Source organism: Pantherophis guttatus, chromosome 8 (assembly GCF_059756535.1).
Source record: "Pantherophis guttatus breed Tessera chromosome 8, ASM5975653v1, whole genome shotgun sequence".
Taxonomy (NCBI): Eukaryota; Metazoa; Chordata; class Lepidosauria; order Squamata; family Colubridae; genus Pantherophis; species Pantherophis guttatus.
In genome coordinates, this window is record NC_142070.1 from 36,786,960 (window position 1) to 36,810,528 (window position 23,569).

Below are 23,569 nucleotides of genomic sequence, written 5' to 3' on the forward strand. Positions count from 1 at the left end.
TTTTTAACTACATTAGTTCTATTATTCCTGTTTGAACTTTCAATTTCTCTTTAAACTACAATACAAACCTAGAGATAGTTTCTAGAAGAACACCCTCAGGAATGTTTCAGTCACAATAGATTTCTTTCCCAAATTAAATAATAAAACACCAGAACCATTATAAACCTGTTACTTGGGGTGCATGCAAGTGTACAAAACGTATGGATTCTACTGTAGATTAGAGTTTTATTAGTAAACTAATATTACTGTGCATACGTAGACATTTGTGTTAAATAAATCAAGGGATCTAAATTATCACTGCATTTATTTTTTAACACTTTTGCAGGGATATTGCATTAAAAAGTTACAAAAATATAAAAAATCATAAAACAATACTTTTCATATCTGAAAACAGCATAAAATACAAAATATTTACAGGCATATATTGCAATAGAGGTGTTTTTTTCTTGAGAGCTGCAAAAACAGAACACGCACATATATACATTTGTGGGGTGGGAGTAGGGAATCAAGATGGTTACAGGATTTTCTATAAATTACATGAAATGCAAGTAATTTTGCTTTAATGTTTTAAAAGTAGAACACTTATACATTAATTCCAGTCAGGAAAAACCAGTCTAGATTTTTTGAGGAAAGTCTACTATTCTGAGTATAAAAAAAATTTATTACCATCGAGTTATTTAAATTTGTCATACGCAGTTTCGTCAGTGAGGGCCAACTGGATTGGTAAACATTACCAGAATGGAAGATAGACAGTGCAACTTTTCTTTGATGAATTCTGGAAGTTTTTCATCTTCTCTATACCTAAGAAGATACCAATATTCCAATTTTAATCTTTTAGGATAACACTTTTTATTTTACATCATTCTAGTATGTAAGAGAAGTAATCTTACAGTAAGTAAGAATTGTACTGAATACTTGGGAAGGTACAAAAAATTGTAATGAACTCTATTGCAGTTTTTTTGGGGGAGAGAGGCTAGGTTTTAGTTCTCAAAACTATATTAAATTGTGCAAACCTAAAATGGTTTGACAATGGATTCCCAACTATGTTTCAGTGCAATGAAGGGATAGGAGGCGTAATCTATAGTGATACTCAGGATGTTTGTCCTCAGCTACAAAGTGGATATAGATCTCTGAAGCATAAGAGATTCTTTACAATATTCTCTGGCACTGAAGAGAATTTAGGAAAGCTGATATTAATCCACCCATGAATAACCTGTGGAAGCAGGATCTTCATTTATAAGGCAGAATTAGCCAGGAATTAATTACTAATGTATTTAAAGGTTAAAAAGTTTCCATTCCTGATCTTGCTAGGTGATGGTAATTTCTAATTCATTCAATTTATTTAAAATGGAAAAACAACCCTATTGAGCCAGACAATATTGGATTTTGTGAGCATATGTGAAGAATAAACTCCTGAAATGACAACTATGATGACAGGCATAACCAGTTACTAAGAACCAGTGGTGAAATCCAATTTTTTTACTACCTGTTCTGTGGGCGTGGTGTGACTTGGTGGGCAGGGGAAGGATACTGCAAAATCCCCATTCCCTCCCCACTCTGAGGCCAGCCAGAGGTGGTATTTGCCGGTTCTCAAAACTACTCAACATTTCCACTACTGGTTCTCCAGAACCTGTCAGAACCTGCTGGATTTCACCCCTGCTAAGAACTCATTTGTGAACTAGCCTCCTAGGCTATTCTCTCCTGAAGTATCTTTCTGGAGCCCCTAAAGCATTTTCCCACTAAATATGCTGAAAGCTGGTGCTTTGCTTTGCAGCAGGCCAGTTTTCTAATTTTGTTTTATTAAAAGTCATTTTTTAAAAAATCAGGTAAGTTAGAAGAGGATCAAAGTGGAGTCTTTCATCTCTTGCATTAAATGTTCTGATTAGAGCTATTATCTTATTAACAAATGAAACCAATGGTCTAATGATTTAAACCACACTTTCAGACAAAAGATAAGGGATTAAAAAAAATTGTATGCTATGGTTGTATTTTGCACATACAGAACAAAAATTGGTCAACCACATATATAACCTGCACTGTGGACAATAACATGTGTTGGAGTGTGGTACAAATTCAGAAACCAGGATTGAGTAAATTATACTGTAGTTATATTAATCATAAATAGGTTACATTTTTTTCACATTTCTCCTACACAAATATATTTTAAATACCGGAAGTTCCTAAAATTGATTCCTCAACTGCTGTTTTGTAACATCAGGAGTTTTTGTATAATGTTAAAACACAACCACTAGATGAATGTGCACATAATTGTAGAACATTGGTTTCTGCACAAGTGTATATGCATATTGTAAGAAAGCAGTTATCCAGCTGCTACCCCCAAGGCAGGGGGAGTCAACAAAAACTTAGTTCACTAGGAGATTCCTATTTTTGTCATTATATACAAATCAGGAATTGTGTTTTTAAATAAATTTGTCTAAGAATTAAGAGTTTTAAGAATTTTGAGTTGTTATAGTTTGCTTTCATCACATTTTTTGGTATATATATATATATATATCAGGCTTCACAGATTATTTCAGCTCAATAATTCCAGTTGAGTGAAAACATGCAAACAAAGCATTCATTTCAAGTCACAGTTCAACACATGCCTACTAATGGATTATATTATATGTTCCCTGTTTTCCTAGTCTTTTCATGAAAGTGAGTTTTCAGAACATGAATTATAATATCAAAAAGATGGAGATTACTGTATAATTGGAAGACTGTCCATTTATAAAATGGCTTACAATTAAGAGCTTGTAAAAAGGTGGCTCCTGTACTCTTAGAAAACATTCATGTGTCATGTTTCCAAGGGTGGCTTAATTCAGGGGTGGGATTCAGCTGGTTCTGGTGAACAGGTAGTGGTCACTGCGGGAGGCTCCATCTACCTGCAATGTGCGAGGTTCTGCCCATCCGCAATGCGCAAGCAAAGCGCATGCATGGAAGGCTGTGCATATGCACAGAGGAGGCGCATGCGAGCGAACCTAGTGCACGCATGCATGCGCTCACATTTGCGAAGGTAAGTGAATCCCACCTCTAGCTTAATTACTTTCTTTAACTTGGCCTCTGAATTAGTTCAGTGTTAAAGGACAAGCAATATAAAAACTATATGATTCAGGGCAGTCTAGATTTAATTTTTCATTTAAAAATTGAATCATAATATTGAAAAACATAATTTGGCATTTAAATAATTTGACATTTAAACCTGTTTCTCAATATACATACCCACATAACATTTTTATTGTTTATTGGTTTTCTTGTTTTTAGAGGGAGTTCTTCTTTTCTCTCTTAATTTTAGCTCAGATTTGTTAAACATAATTTATTATATAACAGTTTTTTCTGTCAAAGCATTTTAAAAATATACATGTAGTAGTACAACAGATAGTTGATGAAAAACAAATGGAGAAAGTAACAAAATATCAGAATTTGCAAACTGAAATTTTAATATTTAATTTTTTAAATCAAAATTGTCACACTGACTTTACAAAAAATCACCTTGCTTAGAACTTCCCACATACTAAAATCTGCACAGTTCCCACACTCTTGCTTAAAAATCAAATGAGAAAATATAAAGTCTAGAGACTGATATTTATTGAAGGATTACTTAATAATAACAAAACTAATACATACCTAACTGTGTCACCAGCTGGAGATGTGTAAGTAATAGAGGAAACACCAGCCTGAGCAACCAATTGGGATCCATCATTAAATTGAACCCATACTGCCCCACTTGTGAACTAGAAGGGAAAAAAAGATTATTTCATATATGGAAGTCTATAAAATAGCTGTTTACCTAATCACTCAACAAGAATTATCAAAAAAAGTATCCCACATTGTAAGGCCATTACATTATATTAAAGTGGTTTCATAATTAGGACCTGGCTTCAGGCTTAAATGAGAAGCAGCCTCCATTATTTTGGTTATTTGGTTTCGTCTCAAAGTAGTAATTTATTCAGAGAAATTACTCATTCCACTGGAGACAAAATGTTGCATTGGATGGAAATCATTGCATTCCTTTTTCAATGCAAATAGTTTTGCCTACTATTTGAGCAAGGTATAATCAGGTTTTTTGGCAAATTATATTCTGGCTCATGCACCTATTCGTATGCATTGTAATCCTGGCAATTTTTGTGTATCAAGTACAATAAGAAACTAATGGTAATATTATGTTCTACTATTAACTACAGTCTAATCTGTAGCAAATATCAAAACATGAGCAGAGTGAGAACAGAGTTACAGCTTTACATATCAATTTGTAACTTGCTCTCTCCTCCACTGTGATCATATAAATCTGATTGGTTTTTTTTTGGAGTGAATTACAGACTCACCTGAGAAGCCCAGCCAACATTCTTTACAAAGACAGACTTTAGCAATTGGGCTGAATGTGGAACACAGTCATTGGAGCTACCAGAAGAGTTCTTTGATTCAGATGTAGCTTCTGTGAATGCAGATCCTTCATAACACATCTAGAAGGTATTCATGGAAATATAAGATTGCAATAATAGATCAAACTTTGCCAGAGGCTTCAGTGTTTAACAAAATAATTTAATTTCATTAGCTATATGCCAGGAATTCAATCTTGTCTTTATGCACCCTAACACCATTGCTTCGGTCTCTTTAAACAATCTAGGGCAGTTACCAAAATTAAAATTTAAATGTATAGTATATATATATTTAAAAATCTCATAATAAAAGAATGATCTGTGCATTTGCTTACTTACAGATAGGTTAATATTAGACACTTGAGTTGAAGATTCAGATTTGGCAACATCTCTCTTCAAAGCTGTACTCATCAAAGATGGGGCTGTACTTGATAAAGCTTTTGGAGATTCAGGATTTCCTGGTTTACTGAGGTAGAGAAAAGATATATTTAGCTCTACATGAAAGCATAAATGAAAATCTCTATTAAAAAATGTCTGCCATGTGAGAAGCAATTATATTGGAAAATAAAGAACACCAAATGTGACAGCTTACCGACCAACAATAATGGGGAAAAATGGAACACTTTCACTTCTTTCTTCTGCCAGAATGGCAGTTTCTAGTGCAAGGCAAATGCGATGAGCCTATTAAAATAAGGAAATAAATACATACAGGCACATTAAAATTACACTGATAATGCAGTTTTGTTCCTTTATGATGGAATAGGAGTACAGCGGACAACAGCAATAACAGTATTATATAATGAAAGTATTGATAATTCTATAAAAAAAGGCAATTTAAAAGCTATATATTTGAAATTGATCAATCTATTAAAAGTTATTCACCAATTGATATTATTTTTCATTGATTCATTTGCCCCAACTATATCACAACTTCTTAGTTTTTCAAACATAGAACTGGAACAAAATAGATGAATTGGAAAATGCACTTTCACACCTCCACCTTTAAAAATATAAACAATATTCACCTCATTTGCATGATGCACATATATTTGTATATCCTCCTGTAAAATTTCATTTTCTTCTCTTATTGTATAGGCTTTTCCGGATTTTTCAATTATTCGTATTGCTCCTGCTGTTTTGTGTATTTTTGCCCCTAGAAGGAAAAAAATGGTCAAGTAGAGGAAATGTACTCTCATACTCTTTGATGTATATTAAAATAAAATAAAATTACAGTTGAAAATTTCCAACAGTTCAGTATTATTCAGGACCAGAATAAAACACAAATGCAATCTGTCTGCCTGAAGAATAAATATTGTGAAAAAAAAATTCCTTGGAATACAAATTTCTCACTGCCTTCAAAACTTTCTATTAAAAAATTGCACAGGAATAGAAGCTCTCTTTTATGAGCTTCAATGTTAGAAAATATTTTATAGATAGTCCTCAGATTATGATCACTCGTTCCAATGTCCATTCAGAATTATGAAAGCACTGAATCAATGGTACTTATAATAGGTCCTAGTAGTTCCAGATATCACAGCATCCTCACAGTCACGACCTGATATTCCCCCACTGCTACATTGCCCAGTTATTTGTTTGGTGACATGGACAGCTATATAAGGATATCTGAGGAACCATTTTACCCCAATGGGACTAACCCATCCTACTCATTTCAATGGAAAGGGCCCACTTCGGATCATGTAGGCGAAAGAATTTCAGCTCAAAGAATCCAAGAAAAGAACCTATTCTGTGACCCCTGCCCTCTGGAATATTCTCCCATCGGAAATGAGGGCCACCCCCCACCCCATTCTTGGCCTTCTAGAAGAGCCTACAAACTTGGCTCTGGTTGCTTGGCCTGGGGTCCCAAAAGGGACCTGCTACAGTGGGGGGTGCCTGACAGGGTAGATCCCCCCCCCAAAAAAGCTGGTCATTATCTTTTAAGATTTAACTCTCTATTCAATTTTTCTAATTGCAATTGCTTTTAGCACTTTTTAACTTTTTATTATATTGTAAGCTGCGCAGAATTGCTGTAGCAGCACAATTGATGATATAGACATTTAATAAATAAAAAAAATAAATTTGATATATAGATAAATAAATAAAATCAACGGAGAATCTAGCAGGAAGTCAGAAGTTGCAGTCATGCAGTCCTGGTTCAATGACAGCAACTGGGACCCCTGGAATTGCCACTGTTAAGCAACATGGTGACGCAATGTTGTACTTTGCAACCAGATTGCTAAGCAACAGAAAATCAGTCCCTGTTGCTACTGAAACCTGAAGATTACCTCCAATGATCAGCTGCATGTGGACATTTTGCCGAAGAGTTTGAAAACTAAAAAAAACTTTTAACTCTCCTTCTCTGAAAAAGGAAGTTTCTGCCAGTTTTCAGCTATTGTGATCAGAGGAGATTCTGAAGGCCACTTAAAGGGGCTTTGAATTACTCATGGCCATGTCAATTGCACACAGAAGTCAGTAAAAATGAAGTGTAAATACTAACATTTAATTTTCAAATAATTAAGTTTTATAATAATCATAATCACTTATGAATATTATAAAACAAAAAATTCCTTAAGTAATTAAAAAACTGTCTCCACTATGAAATGGTATATAAGTCTAAGCGATATTGCTATAAAAGCACAAGAAAAACATATTTAGTAGTGCTCAGCATGTGATAGCCAAATATGTCCCAAAGATGCTTTTTGAGGTGGCAACTGGACTTGTTTTTTCTTTTAAGACGTTTTGCTTCTCATCCAAGAAGCTTCTTCATCTCTGACAGGATAGTGGGGAATGGAAGGATTTATATTTCTTGCAGACAGCTGGTCATTTGCATCCTTTTAGAGGGTCATTGAAGCACTTGGAGGTTTATCTGTGTCCTGGTTCCTGTAGTCCTGTAAACGGTAGACTACAGGAACCAGGAGTACTAATCAGGTGACCTGAGGTGTCTGCAAGGAATATAAACCCTTCCATTCCTCATTATCCTGTCAGAGGTGAAGAAGCTTCTTTGATAAGAAGGAAAATGTCTTCAAAGAAAAAACAAGAAAGTCCAGTTGCCTCCTGAAAAAGCACCTTTGGAACAACCATGACCTGGATGACTGAGAATCTCTACAGATTCAAATATATAAATATATTAATTTCAATTAAGAGTTTTAGTATATTTAGTGTATGATGACTCAATTAGCAAAATTCCTTAAAATATACAAGTTAAGGAACTATTAGCAGAATAGAGTCAGGGTCAACTAATAGTTTAATTACAAATTTAACAGTTGAAGGAAATGTGTGGAAGAACCGAAGGACATGTACCATCATAAAAACAAATTTCCACATCTGCAGGAGCCGAATTTTCCATCAACATGCACTTGGCATATCTTGTATAGAAAGTGACTTTGGGTGTTTTGGATCTTACCAACTGCACAAATTTGGCAGCATATTGATACTTTTTCCAGTACTTCTCTAAAAGAAAGAAAAGAAGTTGTTACAGTTCAGTTTATCTTTTTACTTATAACAAGTGAATATATCTTGATTTTAACCTAAGAGAAAAAAAATCATTTTTCCGTATGTTCTTCATCCCCATATATGTAAATTATTCCATATTTCATTTCTTTTCCTTCCTTTGTTTTGATATATCTCCTATGGGTCATAATTCCAAACTTCATTCATATACAGATTTATGCTTATGTATTGCTGTTATTTTAAATTGATAAGAAAATGCACATTGTGGCAACCCTACTTATTATTATACAGAAAGCATGTGGCAGTAAACTTTAAATAACATGTTGCCTACTAAAGCCACTTGAAAAAAACTTTGAACAAGTTGCCAGAATAAATAAATCAGCCTCTATGAATATGCAGTGCTCCTGATAAATCTTCCCTTTGGGAACTTGACTTGCTGATCTTTCTAAGGCCATGAAGACCTGGTTTTGCTACTTAGCCAAGTGTGTGGTTGAACCCATATCACAGTTACTTCTATTGATGTGTTGGTTGATTTTGTACCTTGGCAGCCATATATATTATTTATTGATTTGCTATATTTTTAGTTCTGTGTTTAAATACTGTTATCTGCCCAGAGTCATATATTTAAGACGGATGGGTCACTGTGGATGAAATGGAGGGAGGGAGAGTGGAGAAGGAAGGAAGGAAGGAAGGAAGGAAGGAAGGAAGGAAGGAAGGAAGGAAGGAAGGAAGGAAGGAAGGAAGGACAACATAATTGTCGGGCATTTCTAATAGGATGACAGAACTGTGAAAAACTAAAGTTATTCCTAGAGACAGGTCAAGGTAACAAGCTTCTGTCCAAAAAACTGTAAAAGTCAAAGAAACTTCAGTGGCACCTGACTAACACAATACATGGAAGAGGAACTGCTCTAGTTCAGGGGTAATGTACCTCTTGCATCTTCATGCTGGATTGAAACATTCTTGCCTGAAATTGGCAAACTGCCACCAGCGACAGTAGACAACAATGGACTCATTTTGTGCAAGACAACTCTCTGTTGAAGCTATTTGATTCAGCAAGTTTGTTTATTGCTAAACAGAGGCTGCTCAGTCAGCCTGTAAATAAATGTAGTCTTATGGAGATGGCAATGGTGAGGGGTGAAGGCAAGCATGTGTGCATAGTCTCGCAACTTGGGCGTCCTCCTGGATACACGGCTGTCTTTGGAAGAGCATATGACGGACGTGGCCAGGGGGGCTTTTCATCAGGTCCGCCTGATTCGCCAGTTGCGTCCCTTTCTGGATTGGGACTCCTTATGCAGTCACTCAGGCGCTTGTCACTTCCCGCCTGGACTACTGCAATGCTCTCTACATGGGGCTCCCCTTGAGGAGCACCCGAAGGCTCCAACTGGTGCAGAATGCGGCCGTGCGGGGGATTATGAGAGCAAGAGGGCGCTCCCATGTAATGCCTCTCCTGCGCGAGCTGCATTGGCTTCAGTGGTCTTCCGGGTGCACTTCAAGGTGTTGGTCACCTTTAAAGCGCTCCATGGCATCGGACCTGGGTATTTGCAAGACCGCCTTCTGCCGTCGATTGCCTCCCACCGACCAGTACGCTCCCACAGAGAGGGACTCCTCAGGGTGCCGTCAGCCAGGCAATGTCGGCTGGCGACCCCCAGAGGGAGGGCCTTCTCTGTGGCAGCACCTGCCTTCTGGAACGATTTGCCCCCGGAGATACGAAGGATACCAGATCTCCGGGCTTTTCGCCGTGCCCTAAAAACTTTTCTTTTCCATCAAGCAGGGCTGGCGTGAACCCCCCCCCTTTTTAGCTCTTTTTAGCTTTTTAAGTGTAAATTGGGTTTTAATTGGATTGTTTTAAATTGTGGGCCAAAGCTGTATAATTCTTTTAATTGATTTTAAATTTTGTATTGGTATGTTTTTATCCCTGGCTGTGCACTGCCCTGAGTCCAATAGGAGAAGGGCGGTATATAAATTGAATAAATAATAATAATAATAATAAAATAGTCACTGGCAGGCAGGGGGCTGAGACTAATGGAGCAGGGCCTGCAGCAGAGAAGGCAGAGAGCCATGTCTGGCACAAAGAGCCTCAGCAGGCAAATCAGACATGCTGGTGGGAATGCGTAGGAGGTTAAGACTGCTGTTTGTACTGGGACAGGCAAGCCAGGAAACCAGTTGCCAGAAAAAGGGAGGTAGTGGCAGCAAGCCCGGCACTGACAAAGCCACCATACCAAGAAGGAAGAAGAAAACAGGCAAGGTCAGTTGAAGGCATCAGAGATAAGCAGAGGTGAAGCGAGGATGGTCTAAAGGGCAGAGATGGAGAGGTAGAGAGATTGGGGAGAGTTGAAGCAGAAGTGTGACAGGCAGAAGAAGCATGAGAATCTGGCCTAATGACTACAACTGGGACTACCACAATTAGCATAGCTAAATGATGTAGTTACATGATATTTCACCTAATGACAACTTAGTGACAGAAATTCTGATCTCAATTAGTTCAAGATTAGTATTAGCAAAAGTCCTTTAACAACTTTTAATGTTTATTCCAGTAATTCAATATTTTCATTTAAAAAGTCTAGAATTTATTTTAATATTTAAATTTAGTACTGCAAAGCAATGCAGGTAGGCTAATAAGTTGCTGCATATTATCATAAAGGTAATCGTTGACTTACAATAGCAATTGGGACCAGAATTTCCATGGCTAAGCAATGTAGTTGTAAAGTGCGACCACATTGCTTAGTGATGGCAATCCCGGCAGCCCCAATTGCTGTTGTTAAATGAATCGCATGGTCGATGTAACATTGGCTGGCTTCCCACAACCAAAATCATTGAGGAAGTTGGCAGGAAGTTATAGGCCACAGGAAAGTAAGTAAGTCACTATTGCCAGGTGAGGGAGAAGCAATGGAGATGTAGGGGAAGGTTGGATAGAGTGTGAGGGAGGCACAGTGTGAGTGCAGGAAGTTGCAAATAGGAGCATGAGAGGCACAGTGCAGGTCAGAGATGATATATTGAGGGCATGCATAAGAGGTATGGCACAAGTCAGGGCCATAGGGATGCACAAAAGGCATTGTGTGAGTGAGGGAAAGTATGTGTAAGAGGTTTTACCTGAACTTTCACATCTCATATAATGAACAGAAAGTATACTTTGGAAGTACAAAATCAGTGACAACAATGCCTTTTAAAAGCTATTTATTTAATGGGAGTAATTATATCTCTCAAAACAGTTAAGGAAAAAACTTTTGAAAGATAGTTATGGTTATAGCATCAATATTTTCAAAAGGACTCCGTATGCAATTGATAGATGATTCATATAAATATCCATATAATATTATGAGTCATTTAGTCATTTATACACACATATACACACACATACTTAAAGCGGTGTATATTTATATACTTGCTGACACAGAGGATAGTAGGAAACCTAATGAATGAGCTGAGAAAAAATGGAAAGTTATCAAGATTATATTGCATGTTTTATAACTTTATAAGAAATCACTGTAAATCATAATTCTTTAAATTACTGGCTTATCCTCAATCAGCAGTGTACTAATACACACTGATCAATCACTTCCACTTGATCCTGGTTTCACTCTGCGTCAATCTGATTCCTGTCACAAATTCCAGCCAAATATGTGATCTTAAAAGAAAAACAAATTCTAAATGACTCAAAGAAATTATAATTACCTGGCAAGTTATCAAAGCTATATACGTTTAGGTGCTCAGGAGATGCCGGTGGTCTGTCATTAAGAGGAACACCTATACCTTCATTTGGATGGTAAACTGTGACCTTAATATACAGTAAAAAAGTAAAAAGTATCATTAAACTAAATTATAAAGTAAACAACAGTTAAACAATAAAGAGTACTTCAAATTAAAACTGCATAGGTTATCAATTCAAACTAATTTTCTCTAGAATGCTTTGCTATCTTTATTGACCAACATCAACTGCAAATTTTACAGATACAGATTTAGAGATTTTAAGATCTTCAGCTGAATTCTACATAATATGGTAATGTTGGCATAAACATTTAGTTTAGTAAATATTTAATATTTAAATTTAATATTTAAATATTAAATTGAATAATAGAAATTAATAGTTACCTCATTTCCATCACAAGAAATCTTTAGTACTTCTTTTACAAACTCCTGTGAATTATATTCCTTTAGAAATTCCATACATACTTCTCCTGTATCTAGAATACTCACCTAGAATATATGTTGAAAATCAACAAAATAAATATAGTGCAAGAAATCTAAAGAAAAACTTCCTTCACCAAATATTCATATCTGTAGTGCCAAAAAATCATTTATAATATATTACATAGTTATCAACCTAAACAAAAAAAATCTTTTTATGTCACTGAAAAGTGATTAGTTTTATCACAACCAATATACTAGACATGGATATTAGTAGAAAAAAAGGAGATGATCAATGGAAAAATATCATGAGAGTTAAACCAAGAGATTTGAATTAAAGATGAGAGAGAGAGAAAAAAAACCAACAGCATTCAAATAGAGACAGATGTTAAATTAAAAATTAAGGATTGAGAAGAAGCCTTTTGAGTCCAATAACTAAATTGGAAACATTAAAGCCAGTTATATTTCAAAAAATAGTCACTAAGCACCACAAAAACATGCAAGATTATACCAATATTATCTTTTTAGGTACTGAATCTGAACAGAAATTTATCTGCATAAAGTTCAGCCAGCACTAATTTTATTTTCATATTCCACTGAGAATTCCACTCAATTTGTATTTCCACTGAGGGAAATCCTGAAGGTTCAGGTTCTGTAGCATTGAGAACTAAGTCTGCACTCTGCTTATAAGCAACAGAAATAAATTGAATCTATATATTTATTGTTTGTACCCACCTACTTAAACTCAATGCAAGAACAGAGCTGGTTGTGGTTAATGTTTGGGGTTCAATATTTTCGAAGAAAAAAAGAATGTTAATCATAAACACTATTTTATACTTTAGCAATTTAGACACATTTAACCATGCTTATATTTATAATCACATTTTTCAAAGTAATTTCTATAATAGTATTACTTTTCTATTTTACTTTTTATTTCTGCAGAGATATTATTTAGAAACGTACAAAGCTCTTACCACAGCATTTTTTGTTTTCTGCCTTATTGGTTTCAGTCTATGAGCACTCAGAGGAGATACGATATTTCGCAGGAGAGCTTTTGGGTGTCCATACTGTGATTCTTTGTCTCTGTTTTTGATTTCAGACACAAGATGGTGACCAAATGCAGGTGCTAGCAGGGCCTTTTCAGATTTACTTGGAAGTCTAGCTGTATATTTTCTTAATTCTTGTGGTCTCATAGATGGTGCATAATCAGGAGAATTTTTACTCTGTGAACCATTTCTCACTGTCTTTAGAGTCTCTTGAGGCATACCAAGATAGAACCGACAATCCCCATTTATTTTATATGAAGGTTCTGATACCTGAACTGAAGTAGAAAAATAACATTTTAATCATTTTGGAAATGCATTGTTATGGAATTTTTCCTTAATAAAGGAAAAGTACATTTTCTTTTAAACATAAATCAGGTTAACTCTTTCATAACTGATATAGCATATAATTTTAATCTAAGTGTCTAATTCAAATATGAAAAGGTTCAACAAAGTTCAGTTCCACTTAAATTACCTGTTTAAGATAGCATATATTATTATATAACTGATAAATTAGGTTTCTTACTGTGTAAACTGTTTTCCTGAGTATAAATGAACAGCGATAATATTTCTATTGACAATATTTAGCAGGATGGATAAAAATCAATGATTTTTTTAAAAAAATCAAAAAAATCGGATTTTTTTGATTTAAATCGGATTTTTTTGATTTTTATTGAATTTATTTTAATAAAAAACTTTTGGGGTAAAAATCTATCGTAAGATAGTTTTATATTTAAGATACATAAATAATTTAGTTTATTCAGCATGAAATGGAGCTTAGTTATGTAGCACAAGGCTGTATATTCTGCAACACTGGGACTATCGGTGAGTCAACCGCGGGTCAAAGGAGTAGCAGAGATGACAGTTGCTCTTTAAAAATTATGATTTAAATCGAGTTGATTTAAATCGACTCGATTTAAATCAAATCCATCCTGATACTTAGAATTTGAATTTTTCGGCATTCAGTATATATATGCCCTGATCAGATTTCTGTCAGTCTCCTGCATTAGAAAACATCTAATTATATGTGTTCTTCATTTCAAGATAAGCATATGGATAGGGAGTGGTAAAAATAAATCCCAACAACTATCCTGATAAAGTATATGAATCAACACATCCCTTCTGTCAAAGTAGAAACACAATTAAGAACAAGAATTGAAAAGAGCATTATCCAAGGATTCAGATAATCCTAACTGTTTATCCTTGGTTTCAATTCCCCAAGGGTTTCCTACTAATTAAAGATGCTTAAGATTTAACTCCCATAGTTTTAAATTACAGCTCTATGTTTGTATTCTTTCAATTCCTGTTGTAATGTGATGCAGTGGAAAGAAAACTCCTCCTTCCCGTCTGTTCCTATTATTCTCCCCCAGCCCATATATAAACTAATGCTAATAATTACTTATTATATATATTTCCAGGCAATACCTAAGCATTTTGAAGAGAATAAAAATTTTATTATTATTCTTATTTAAAAAGTTTTGAAAGATAAAGAAAGTATTACTTAAGAATTAAAGTAACAAATTTTAAGGACAGATGTGGACAATTCTAATGTTTATTGAAAGAGTAGTTAGTACTCTGTTTTTCTTATTTTCAAATTATAGTGTGATCTATTCTGGAACACCTGTTTGTTTTCATTCAAACACCGAAACATTTCGTATCAAGTAAAAGCTAGTTCCTACATTCCAGAACTCTGCATTATAATCAAAAAATCTAACTTGGGATTCAGCTAAGGATGAATAAAGATATCTCAACTCAGACGTAAAGACAGAGATCCCTGTGATTCCACTCACACACACCCCGCCCCTAAACTATACATGTTAATTTTTCCTGAAAATATTTGGAAATAATAAAGCAACTTATATTACTATCAAACATGCTATCCTGTCCCAATTTACAACTTACTATAATATTGCAAGTATGCTTGAATATATGCAAAGACTATGTTTTTCTTCTGTTGTACACAACAGGCTTAGAAAAGCAACTTCCTCTTCCTCTAGAGCATATTTATTCTTCAAAACAATCTCCCCTATATTCTCTAACCCCTCCCCAAAGCAAATTTCTATCTTTTACATCATTATTGGATATGTCCACAAAGTTTTCCTGAAAATTTTCATTATAAGAATTACTTGTTTTATACAAATTTAATGTACTCAGATTAAATAAATCCATACCACCAAGCTGTATATTTCCAAGCCATTGCTGCATTGTTTCAGTTTGAGTCTTCAGTTCTAAAAAAGCATTGTCAGTCTTCACTGGACAGGGAAAATCTGAACTAAAAACAAAATGTAAGCATCTGTAAGCACTCTCCATTAATTTGCACACACGTAACTTGCTAATCTTTAAATATATGTTTACTTAATGGGCTAGGATGCTAGGTTAATAAATCAGCATAATACAATTTAACGAATTACTTCAGACAGAAGTTGTATTTTAAATTGATATAGTAGCTGGCTTATTTCTTTAAACCACATTTAAGCGTTTCCAGCTTAAGATGTCCACTTATTGAACTGTAATTGGATACAAACTGAAATGTACATTTCTAATATTACACCTGCCATGAAAGTATTAGCAAACCAGATTCTAAATCATTACTTATCATAATGTAAAAGAAAGATAATATATTACAGAAAACCCAAATAAACCCAATCAAAATAAGATTTCAATTTTTACCATGGTTGTTGTTTTATAGGTGGTGAAAAATGTTTTTCCACTGAGTCACAGTTAGCGGGAAAGTCTTCCTTAAATACAATTGGGAAATCACGATAACAATTTGTAGGAGAAAAATCTTTTTTATTTTCTATTAGTCCATGTCTTGGTTTTGGGAGGATTTCCAAGGACTGGCACCTTTCCACTTGAGTTGATATTTCTGAATTCTGACTATGAGATGTGCCTGATCTTTCAGAGGAGTGGGCCCTCCTGAGATAGCGTGAATGAGGTCTTTCTTCAATTAGCTGTGTTGTTCTTCCCCTTCCAGTATTGACAACTTCATTTATTGGAAGTCCCTGGTTGTCGTGAAGGCTTCCACAACCAGTTGCAACATTGTTAGCACTCTTGTGTTTAGGAAAAACTGTCATTTTGTTGGGAAGTGGATGCTCGATTAAAAGTCTTTTCTTTTCTTTTAAGCAGCCACTTGTACTGACACTGGGAGAAGCAGTGGAAGCGATAGAAATTGTGGCATTTCCACTATCCATTGAATCTTCTACGTTTCCTAAATCTTTACTTCTTACTGACCTACCACTGGACATAAAAGGATGATCCAATACAGATGAAAGGCTTAAACGATCTGCTGGGTTTTTCCGAAGTAACTGGTGAATGAGATCCTGAGCTTCTCTTGACACAAACGCTGGCATTTCATAATCTGCTAGTACAACTTTGCTCAGAGTGTTCTTTACTGTATCAGTATCAAAAGGTGGCTTTCCAGCCAGAAGTGTAAAGAACATACATCCTAAAGACCAGACATCAGACTCAAGCCCATGTGCACTTCTTGTAGCTATTTCTGGAGAAATATAATTAGGAGTCCCACACATTGTATAATGCTTTTCGTGAGGCATTTTCAGTTGTGTTGCAAGTCCAAAATCAGCTATCTTGATATTCATATTGTTGGTGAGTAAGAGATTAGAGAGTGTAAGATCCCGATGGAGTATTCCATGGGAATGCAGATACAACATTCCTGTAATAATTTGATGCATGAAGTTCCGAACTGTATAGAACAAAGAGAGATATAGGATGCTTTAAGTCTTTCTCATACCAAATATATATCGTACACATTCAGAGAGAAAGCTGACCCATTCACAGAACTCATAAACAGAAGATTTAAGAAAATCTCAACTCTGTCTGGCTCAGGGGTTGACTCAGCCTTCTGTTCTTCCGAGATCAATAAAATGAGGAGCAAAATTGTTGGGAGAAATATAAAGAAATGTAAAGATTTTTTATGTAAAAGTTTTAAAATGCATATATTTTTGTATACAATCAACATGTAGCAATCTTACCTTCTTCTTCAGAAAAATGATTCTTCCTATTTTTTAAATATCTGCTCATTTCTCCATTATGGCACATCTCAAGTATCAAATACACATAGTTACTATCTTCAAAGTAGTTATACAACTAGGAAAAAAAATAAATAGTTATAACAAGTTAAACCTTAATTATAGATGTTCAAGTTCTAAAGGTAATTTCTTACCTCAAGTATGGAGGGATGCTTTAGTTGACAATGAATCTTCACCTCATTTTGTACCCTTTGTACCATACCAGCTTTGTGCATAGCTTTTTTGTCAATCTAAAAAGATAACAAATCTTTTCAACTTATATACAAAAGTGAAAATAAGAATGAGCAAACACATTTAACAGTATAATGAATAATAACACTATTATTCCAGGTACAGACTGCTTTTTTACTCTCAGTTTGAGTGAGTTTTGGTGCTATAATCTCACGTTTGATCACAAAGAAATACATAAACTGAATCAAAACAGCATTACTTTGAGTATATCGTTAGGATCTGAATATAAACATTGCTTTGAATACCTTGTAAGATGTATGGAAATATAATGAATTTTCTCATAAAACAAAAGCCAACTTCTTATCTTAAAACATGGTTTGGCTGTTGTTTTAAATTTAAATAGCAATCAAAGGATGTCGGGGGGATAGACTGGGATATAAATGTAACATACTTTTACACTATAAGTTTTCTGTGGCAATAAACATCATTTTCAAACTGGTAAGATGATGAAGGACAACATTCAAACCAGTAACCTTTTTAAAACTCTACCAGTGTCAGGTCCGAGTGAGAAATCAGCCAAACTGGTGCAAATGAAAGAATATGAAGCATGAAACATGGAGTTTATTAGTCTATTAGTCTATTTATTGCCCTGCTGGTCACTTACCATTTTAATAGCCACTTCAAGCCCAGTTTTCAAGGATACAGCTCTGTATACGCCTGCAAAGGAACCCTTGCCCAAAAGGTTCCCTACCTTGAACTCCTACAAATGAAAAAATAATCTCATATTACTTAATTTATTGTTTATCCAATAATAGCCACTATTTTTAAATATGCTACATGCACGTTTTTCCATTCTGAAAAGAATTTTTACAGAAAAGTGAGGAAAAAAAGTATTAAAATTTAATTAACAATTTAAAATCATGTTAACTTTACTTCAAAAAAAATAATAGTGAAATGTTTTGAAATAAATAAAGTTGAGGCGAAGTAAGAATATTATAATACTGGAAGAAAAAAAATTGCTTCTGTGTCCCAGGGAAAAGACTTACCAGATGCAAATATGACTACAATGTTGGCCCTAGGTCTACAAAAATTTATTCTACAAAATTCACAGCGTTGCTGGCTTAACTTTTCTTATTCCATAGACTTTTCAAAAGTTGGCTACAGAAGCCTTCAACTCTCTCCTCGTTTGCATTAATAAGAGATAAAGACCTAATGAAAAGTCCTTCAGACTAAATTTGTAAGCTCATGCGAAATTCCTGATTTTTGGGGGAGGACGGGACTGGGGGGTAATGTAAACCACCTGTTCCTTCAACACTTCTCCCTCCGCACAATTTCCGTGATACTTATTCTCTCTCTATATATATCCCCTTCCAAAAGAGAACTAGCCCGTCCGTAATTTGGAGAAAAATCTTCGAGCCGCGGTTTTGCTTAGGCAGTGCTCTACCTTAATGGAGCTCTCACAAGGCAAGCAATGGGACATGCCGGCGCAGGATACGCCGTCGCCGGGCAGAGGGGAGAGCAGAAGACTGAGGAGCCACTGCGGCATCCTGCCCGGGAGTCGAGCCCACTGAGAGGTCTGAAGCTTAAGCTATGCAGACGGGCGATCTTGCCGCCCTTTCTCCCGCTCCCGAGGGAGACGCGGCTTCCAACACCCGCTTCCATAGCAGCAGCAGCCGCCGCCGAGGAAAAACTCCGGAGGGGGGCAAGCCAGAACACCCTCCCTGCCCCTCGGGATCCCGCGGTGGTTTAAACTATTGCCGCCCGGCCGAGAAGTACGGAACTTCAAAGTCTGTTCGTTTCAACCGGGAGTGAACCCGCGAACAGAACCGATCGGACCGAGTCAAGTTATCTCAACGATGGCGTAGAGACTTCACTTTGAAACCAAGCCCGATGCTTTTAGGAGCGTTAGACCTCCCTTCTTTCCCTCAGGAAAGAAGCCAGTGCCTGAATTCCATTTGAAACAGAGACTTTAAATCTGCTACATATGCGTGTGTATGTGGATAAACTACACATATACACAGAGTAGGATAATTCTCTAAAGCTTTAGTAAAACAGCCTTTTCTAAAGGGCAACCTGTCGTTCTATTGTTTAATGGAAACTTTTTTTCTTCTTTCCTGTCAGTTTTTGGATGTGCTTTAGATTGTAAAGCACTCTGAATTTAAGGATGGGATGAAGTATAAAATACAGGTGGTCCTCGATTTATGACCACAATTGAACCCAACATTTTGGTTGCTAAGCAAGACAGTTGTTAAATGAGTTGTGCCCCATTGTATGACGTTTTTTGCCAAGTTATTAAGTGAATCACTGCAGCTGTTAAGTTAGTAACACGCTTCTTAAGGGAATCTGGCTTCCCCATTGACTTTGCTTGTCAGAAGGTCGCAAAACGGTAAATTACTTACACCCTCGGGCACTCAACCATCATAAATATGAACCAGTGGCCAAGCATCCAAATTTTGATTACGTGACCATGAGTATGCTGCAACAGTCGTAATTGTGAAAAATGGTCATAAGTTGCTTTTTTCAATACTGTTTGTAACTTTGAAGTGTCACTAAACAAATAATTGTAAATCAAGGACTACCTGTATCAGGATTATAAACTAGAAAGAATTATAAAACAAATACATTATTTATGTCAGATAGACTGCTGATTTATTTTAAAAAATCAGGCTAAATACTCTTCATAGTTTGAGAAACAATTCCTGTCAAATCCTGCAGCCACTAATAGAATATAATTGGATATCTGACAATATTCATGCTCTAGACATACTCCTCAATGTAATGGCTGGATTGCAAAGGCTACATGACTGTACGATATAACAAAATGCTTGTAAGCACAAAAGACATTCCATCCTGCATTTTCAACGAACACAACTAAGAGAAATTCTTCAAGAAAATCTGCCAACATGGCTACCTCTTCCAGTTAAGGCAACAGGCCAAATTTTTAACATAAAAGAGCTCTTTACACCATTATACAGATTTTGCAGTACTGACTGATACCAGCATGCACAATCCTATAAAGAATCCAATTTTTGACAAAAGCTCTAATTTGACAGATGAGCTTTCAGCATACTACTGCAACTGCTACACATATTTTCCCAAGGATTCAATTTTTTAACATCAATTCAAATCTTGAATTGTCAATTAGACTAAAACTTTGTTTCTAAACACAAGAACTATCATATTTTGAATTTAACAATGTGTGAATATTAGTATTTTGTAAATACATGTTTTCTATTTTTTGTTATATGCTAGAGTTGCACAAGCCAAAATTATTAAATACTGTAAAAATAACATCTGATTTTAATACCTGTAGTCATAAAAAAGCTTAAAACAGAAACAATGCCAATCAAATAGATGGCATATGCCATCTTTTAAACAGCTGTGTTTTCATAACTTTTTGAAAGATGACTGAAATAGGGGATTATTTGTTGTACTATTGATTTAAATAAGAATCTGTAAGAGATCCTTCCAAGGAACTTCTAGAATTACATACTGAACAGATGAGCATTACCAAAGGTAATATAATATCACATAAACGTGTTCCTCGGTAATATTTACTCTCTTATTCATTTTTCTCTTAGACAACCTCTGTGAGCAAAGCTGATCAAAACAGATCAGCAAAAGTGATCTGTGTATGTATATACCTCTGTGTGTGCACACATACAATTATAAAATACAAAACATTCTCAGAAACTTTATAGAATATTTCAGCTTGGTCTCTGGTGTCTACTTTAAAAATCTTCTAGTAACCAGATTAAAAAAGACTTTGCAAACAATAGAGGGTTGTTAGTTCCTTTTCTAGACCATCAATCCATGCATAATTGAGACCAACATATATACAGTATGTATTTACTGTGAAGTATTTTCTTTCTGCCAGCTTTCCTTTCCATTTCTTATCACTTTCAGAAACAGCATTATCTTACAATCTATAATACATATAGTCCTTGATTTACAACAGTTCATTTAGTGGCCATTCAAAGTTTGGAACTGAAACTGAAAGAAGTGACCTATGATCAGTTTTCACACTTAGGACCATTGCAGCATCCCCCACAATCACATGATCCAAATTCAGACACTTGGCAACTGATTCATGACGGTTATAGTGTTTCAGGGTCAGTGATCACCTTTTGTGACCTTCTGACAAGGAATAGCAATAGAGAAACCAGATTCACTTAACAACTGCAGTGATTCACTTAACAATTGTGGCAAGAAAGGTTGTAAAATGGGGGCAAAATTCACTTAACAATGGTCTTAGCAACAGAAATGTAGGGGTCAATTGTTGTCATAATTCAGAGACTATCTGTACTGTATGCAAAGAAATAATAGATCTGAGAAGGTAGGAAAGCTACCATGTACTCAGACTTACACTTGGGAAGTAATTGTAATGCCTAATCAGGCAATGAGGTTTTCAATATAAAAAAAAGTGAGGGACGGGGGTCTCCGAATGTATTGCAGTAGGAAATGGAGTACCTATTCCAATACTCTTAAGCAGTTATGTGTCTTCCTGGCATTGCATGTAACTGCTTTAAGATGTTCCAAAGAGGTGGTGTGTTTGGTTTTCAAAGAACCTTTTGGAGTGGAATTGGAAGTATTATACATAAGTGGCATAAGAATTCCGACACTGAAAGCAATTTCTGCTTACATTTCTGTCTATTCATTATTAGACTCTGAAACAATGGTAGGTGGCCAAGGAAGGTAGCATAGTAATTGAACTAAATTGATAGCCAATAATTTAGTTTCATAATATTTGAAGGGATTAACTTCTAGGTAAGTCTGTATTGAGCTGCAACTATAAATTTAAGATCATGCTTTTGGAAGCTGTAGTCCATATCCACTCAAAGTATTGAGTATTCCTATTGTTTACAAGAGGCTTAACTATAGATTTCTCATCCAATTTTTTGAGGCATATTGAATATAAACTAACCATACCAGTTAGTTCTACAGAATATGATGGATTATTTTGTTGATTGCTTTGTGGCTCAGTGTAGTTAGTGTACAGTAATTTACCTCTAAGAAGATAAAATTGTGAAGTTATCTAGCTGATCTTAGCTGAATTAAAAATCTAAGCAAGATTAGGTCTGCTCAATACTTGGATAGGAGAGCTCCAGGAAATATCAGGACTAGCCTAACTGGGAAACCAAACAATGACAAACAACTTATTGCAAAAATAATAAATCCCAATAATATAGAAGTACCCATGAATTCACCAGAAATCAATCCTGACCAGAGAATCATTTATACACCACTTCTAACTCATTCAACTAACCATAGTTGAACAAAATGGCTTACTTCATGTGGAAAACTGTCAAGAACTGAATGATTTAAGAGGGTTATGACAGGATTTAGTACAGAAATGTTAGATTTAATTTGCAATTATCTAAACTAATATTAATGTTGAAAAATTGAGGGCATACTTCATAAAGTATTTTTACAATCAAGGAGGCCACGGGCATATTGTTACTATGAAGGCTTTCCACAAGGGGATAATTTGCACAGGATAACTGAACTGCACAGCTGTTGGATGCCCAACTTGTTTCCATTGTTTTATCTTAAACCCAAAGGTTTAAAATTTTGGAAATGGGGGGGGGGAATATATTTTTCTTTGTTTACAAGGGGTAGTGTAGCTGATCTCGACTGATCCCAAAGATGTTAAGCAGGTTGAGATTCGGAAGTTTAAAAAAACATCTCGGAAAAAAGCAGTGGCAATCATTTCCGGACTAGAAAACAGAGACGCATCCAGAAAGTTTACCTGGAGTCAAGCTTAGTTAAAGTTTTGGGATCAGCCCAACTATTATGCGGGGCTAGACAGAGTGAAGTCCTTTCCCACAAAGAACCTCAATAAATATATCTTATATAGGAAAGGGACCTGAGCCGGTAATAATTGATCGTCAATTGTGTTCTGCAAGGGTGATACTTTTGCGCAGCATCTGTCATGATAAGTGAGATGGGACTACTGGATCACTCAGAAAACCTGCCTCCCCTCGACCGGATAATGGTTGGATGCAATCTTTTCCCGAGGAGCGAAGGGACAGGAGGTCCATCCTTTTTGTCCGCCCCGCCCGTAGTGTAATGGCCGTTCCGCACCTCAATCTTCTCGCCGATGCAAGTCGCCATGGTGAAGGCGATGCTCTCACTCCGTCGTGTAATCCGTTACCGCTATCGCATGACCGCCTAGTCTGCGTCCTTGTCCTACGGTTGTCGGTCCAGAGGCCTGTCCTTCCCCGCTATGGGGGTCGGGGAGAAACTCCCTCCTTGCGGGGCTCCATTTTGAAAAATCCCGCCGTTGCAAACTTCGCCCAGAAAGGCTACGTCTGACGTCATACGTCATTTCCTCTCTCTGGTTCCTTGAGAGGAGCGC

General features: G+C 35.8%; 1 protein-coding gene across 2 annotated transcripts; it reads right to left on the reverse strand.

Moving 5' to 3' along the window:
- Nucleotides 1-287: 287 nt before the first annotated feature.
- Nucleotides 288-23,565, reverse strand: PLK4 (polo like kinase 4). Of its 2 annotated transcripts, none has more exons than XM_034401498.2 (16): nucleotides 23,296-23,565; nucleotides 17,876-17,971; nucleotides 17,175-17,270; nucleotides 16,984-17,098; nucleotides 15,665-16,694; nucleotides 15,166-15,266; nucleotides 12,926-13,272; nucleotides 11,916-12,020; nucleotides 11,499-11,601; nucleotides 7,677-7,826; nucleotides 5,405-5,532; nucleotides 4,972-5,060; nucleotides 4,719-4,845; nucleotides 4,326-4,463; nucleotides 3,628-3,734; nucleotides 288-801 (listed from the first exon to the last, which is right to left on the reverse strand). In XM_034401498.2, the coding sequence occupies exons 1-16, from the start codon at nucleotides 23,323-23,325 to the stop codon at nucleotides 702-704; spliced, it is 2,862 nt and encodes a 953-aa protein (XP_034257389.2). In that variant the 5' UTR covers nucleotides 23,326-23,565; the 3' UTR covers nucleotides 288-701. The 2 variants fall into 2 exon arrangements, with proteins under 2 accessions (XP_034257389.2, XP_087731135.1); XM_087875009.1 differs by lacking the exon at nucleotides 23,296-23,565 and adding an exon at nucleotides 18,656-18,772.
- Between the last annotated feature and the right edge of the window lie 4 nt (nucleotides 23,566-23,569).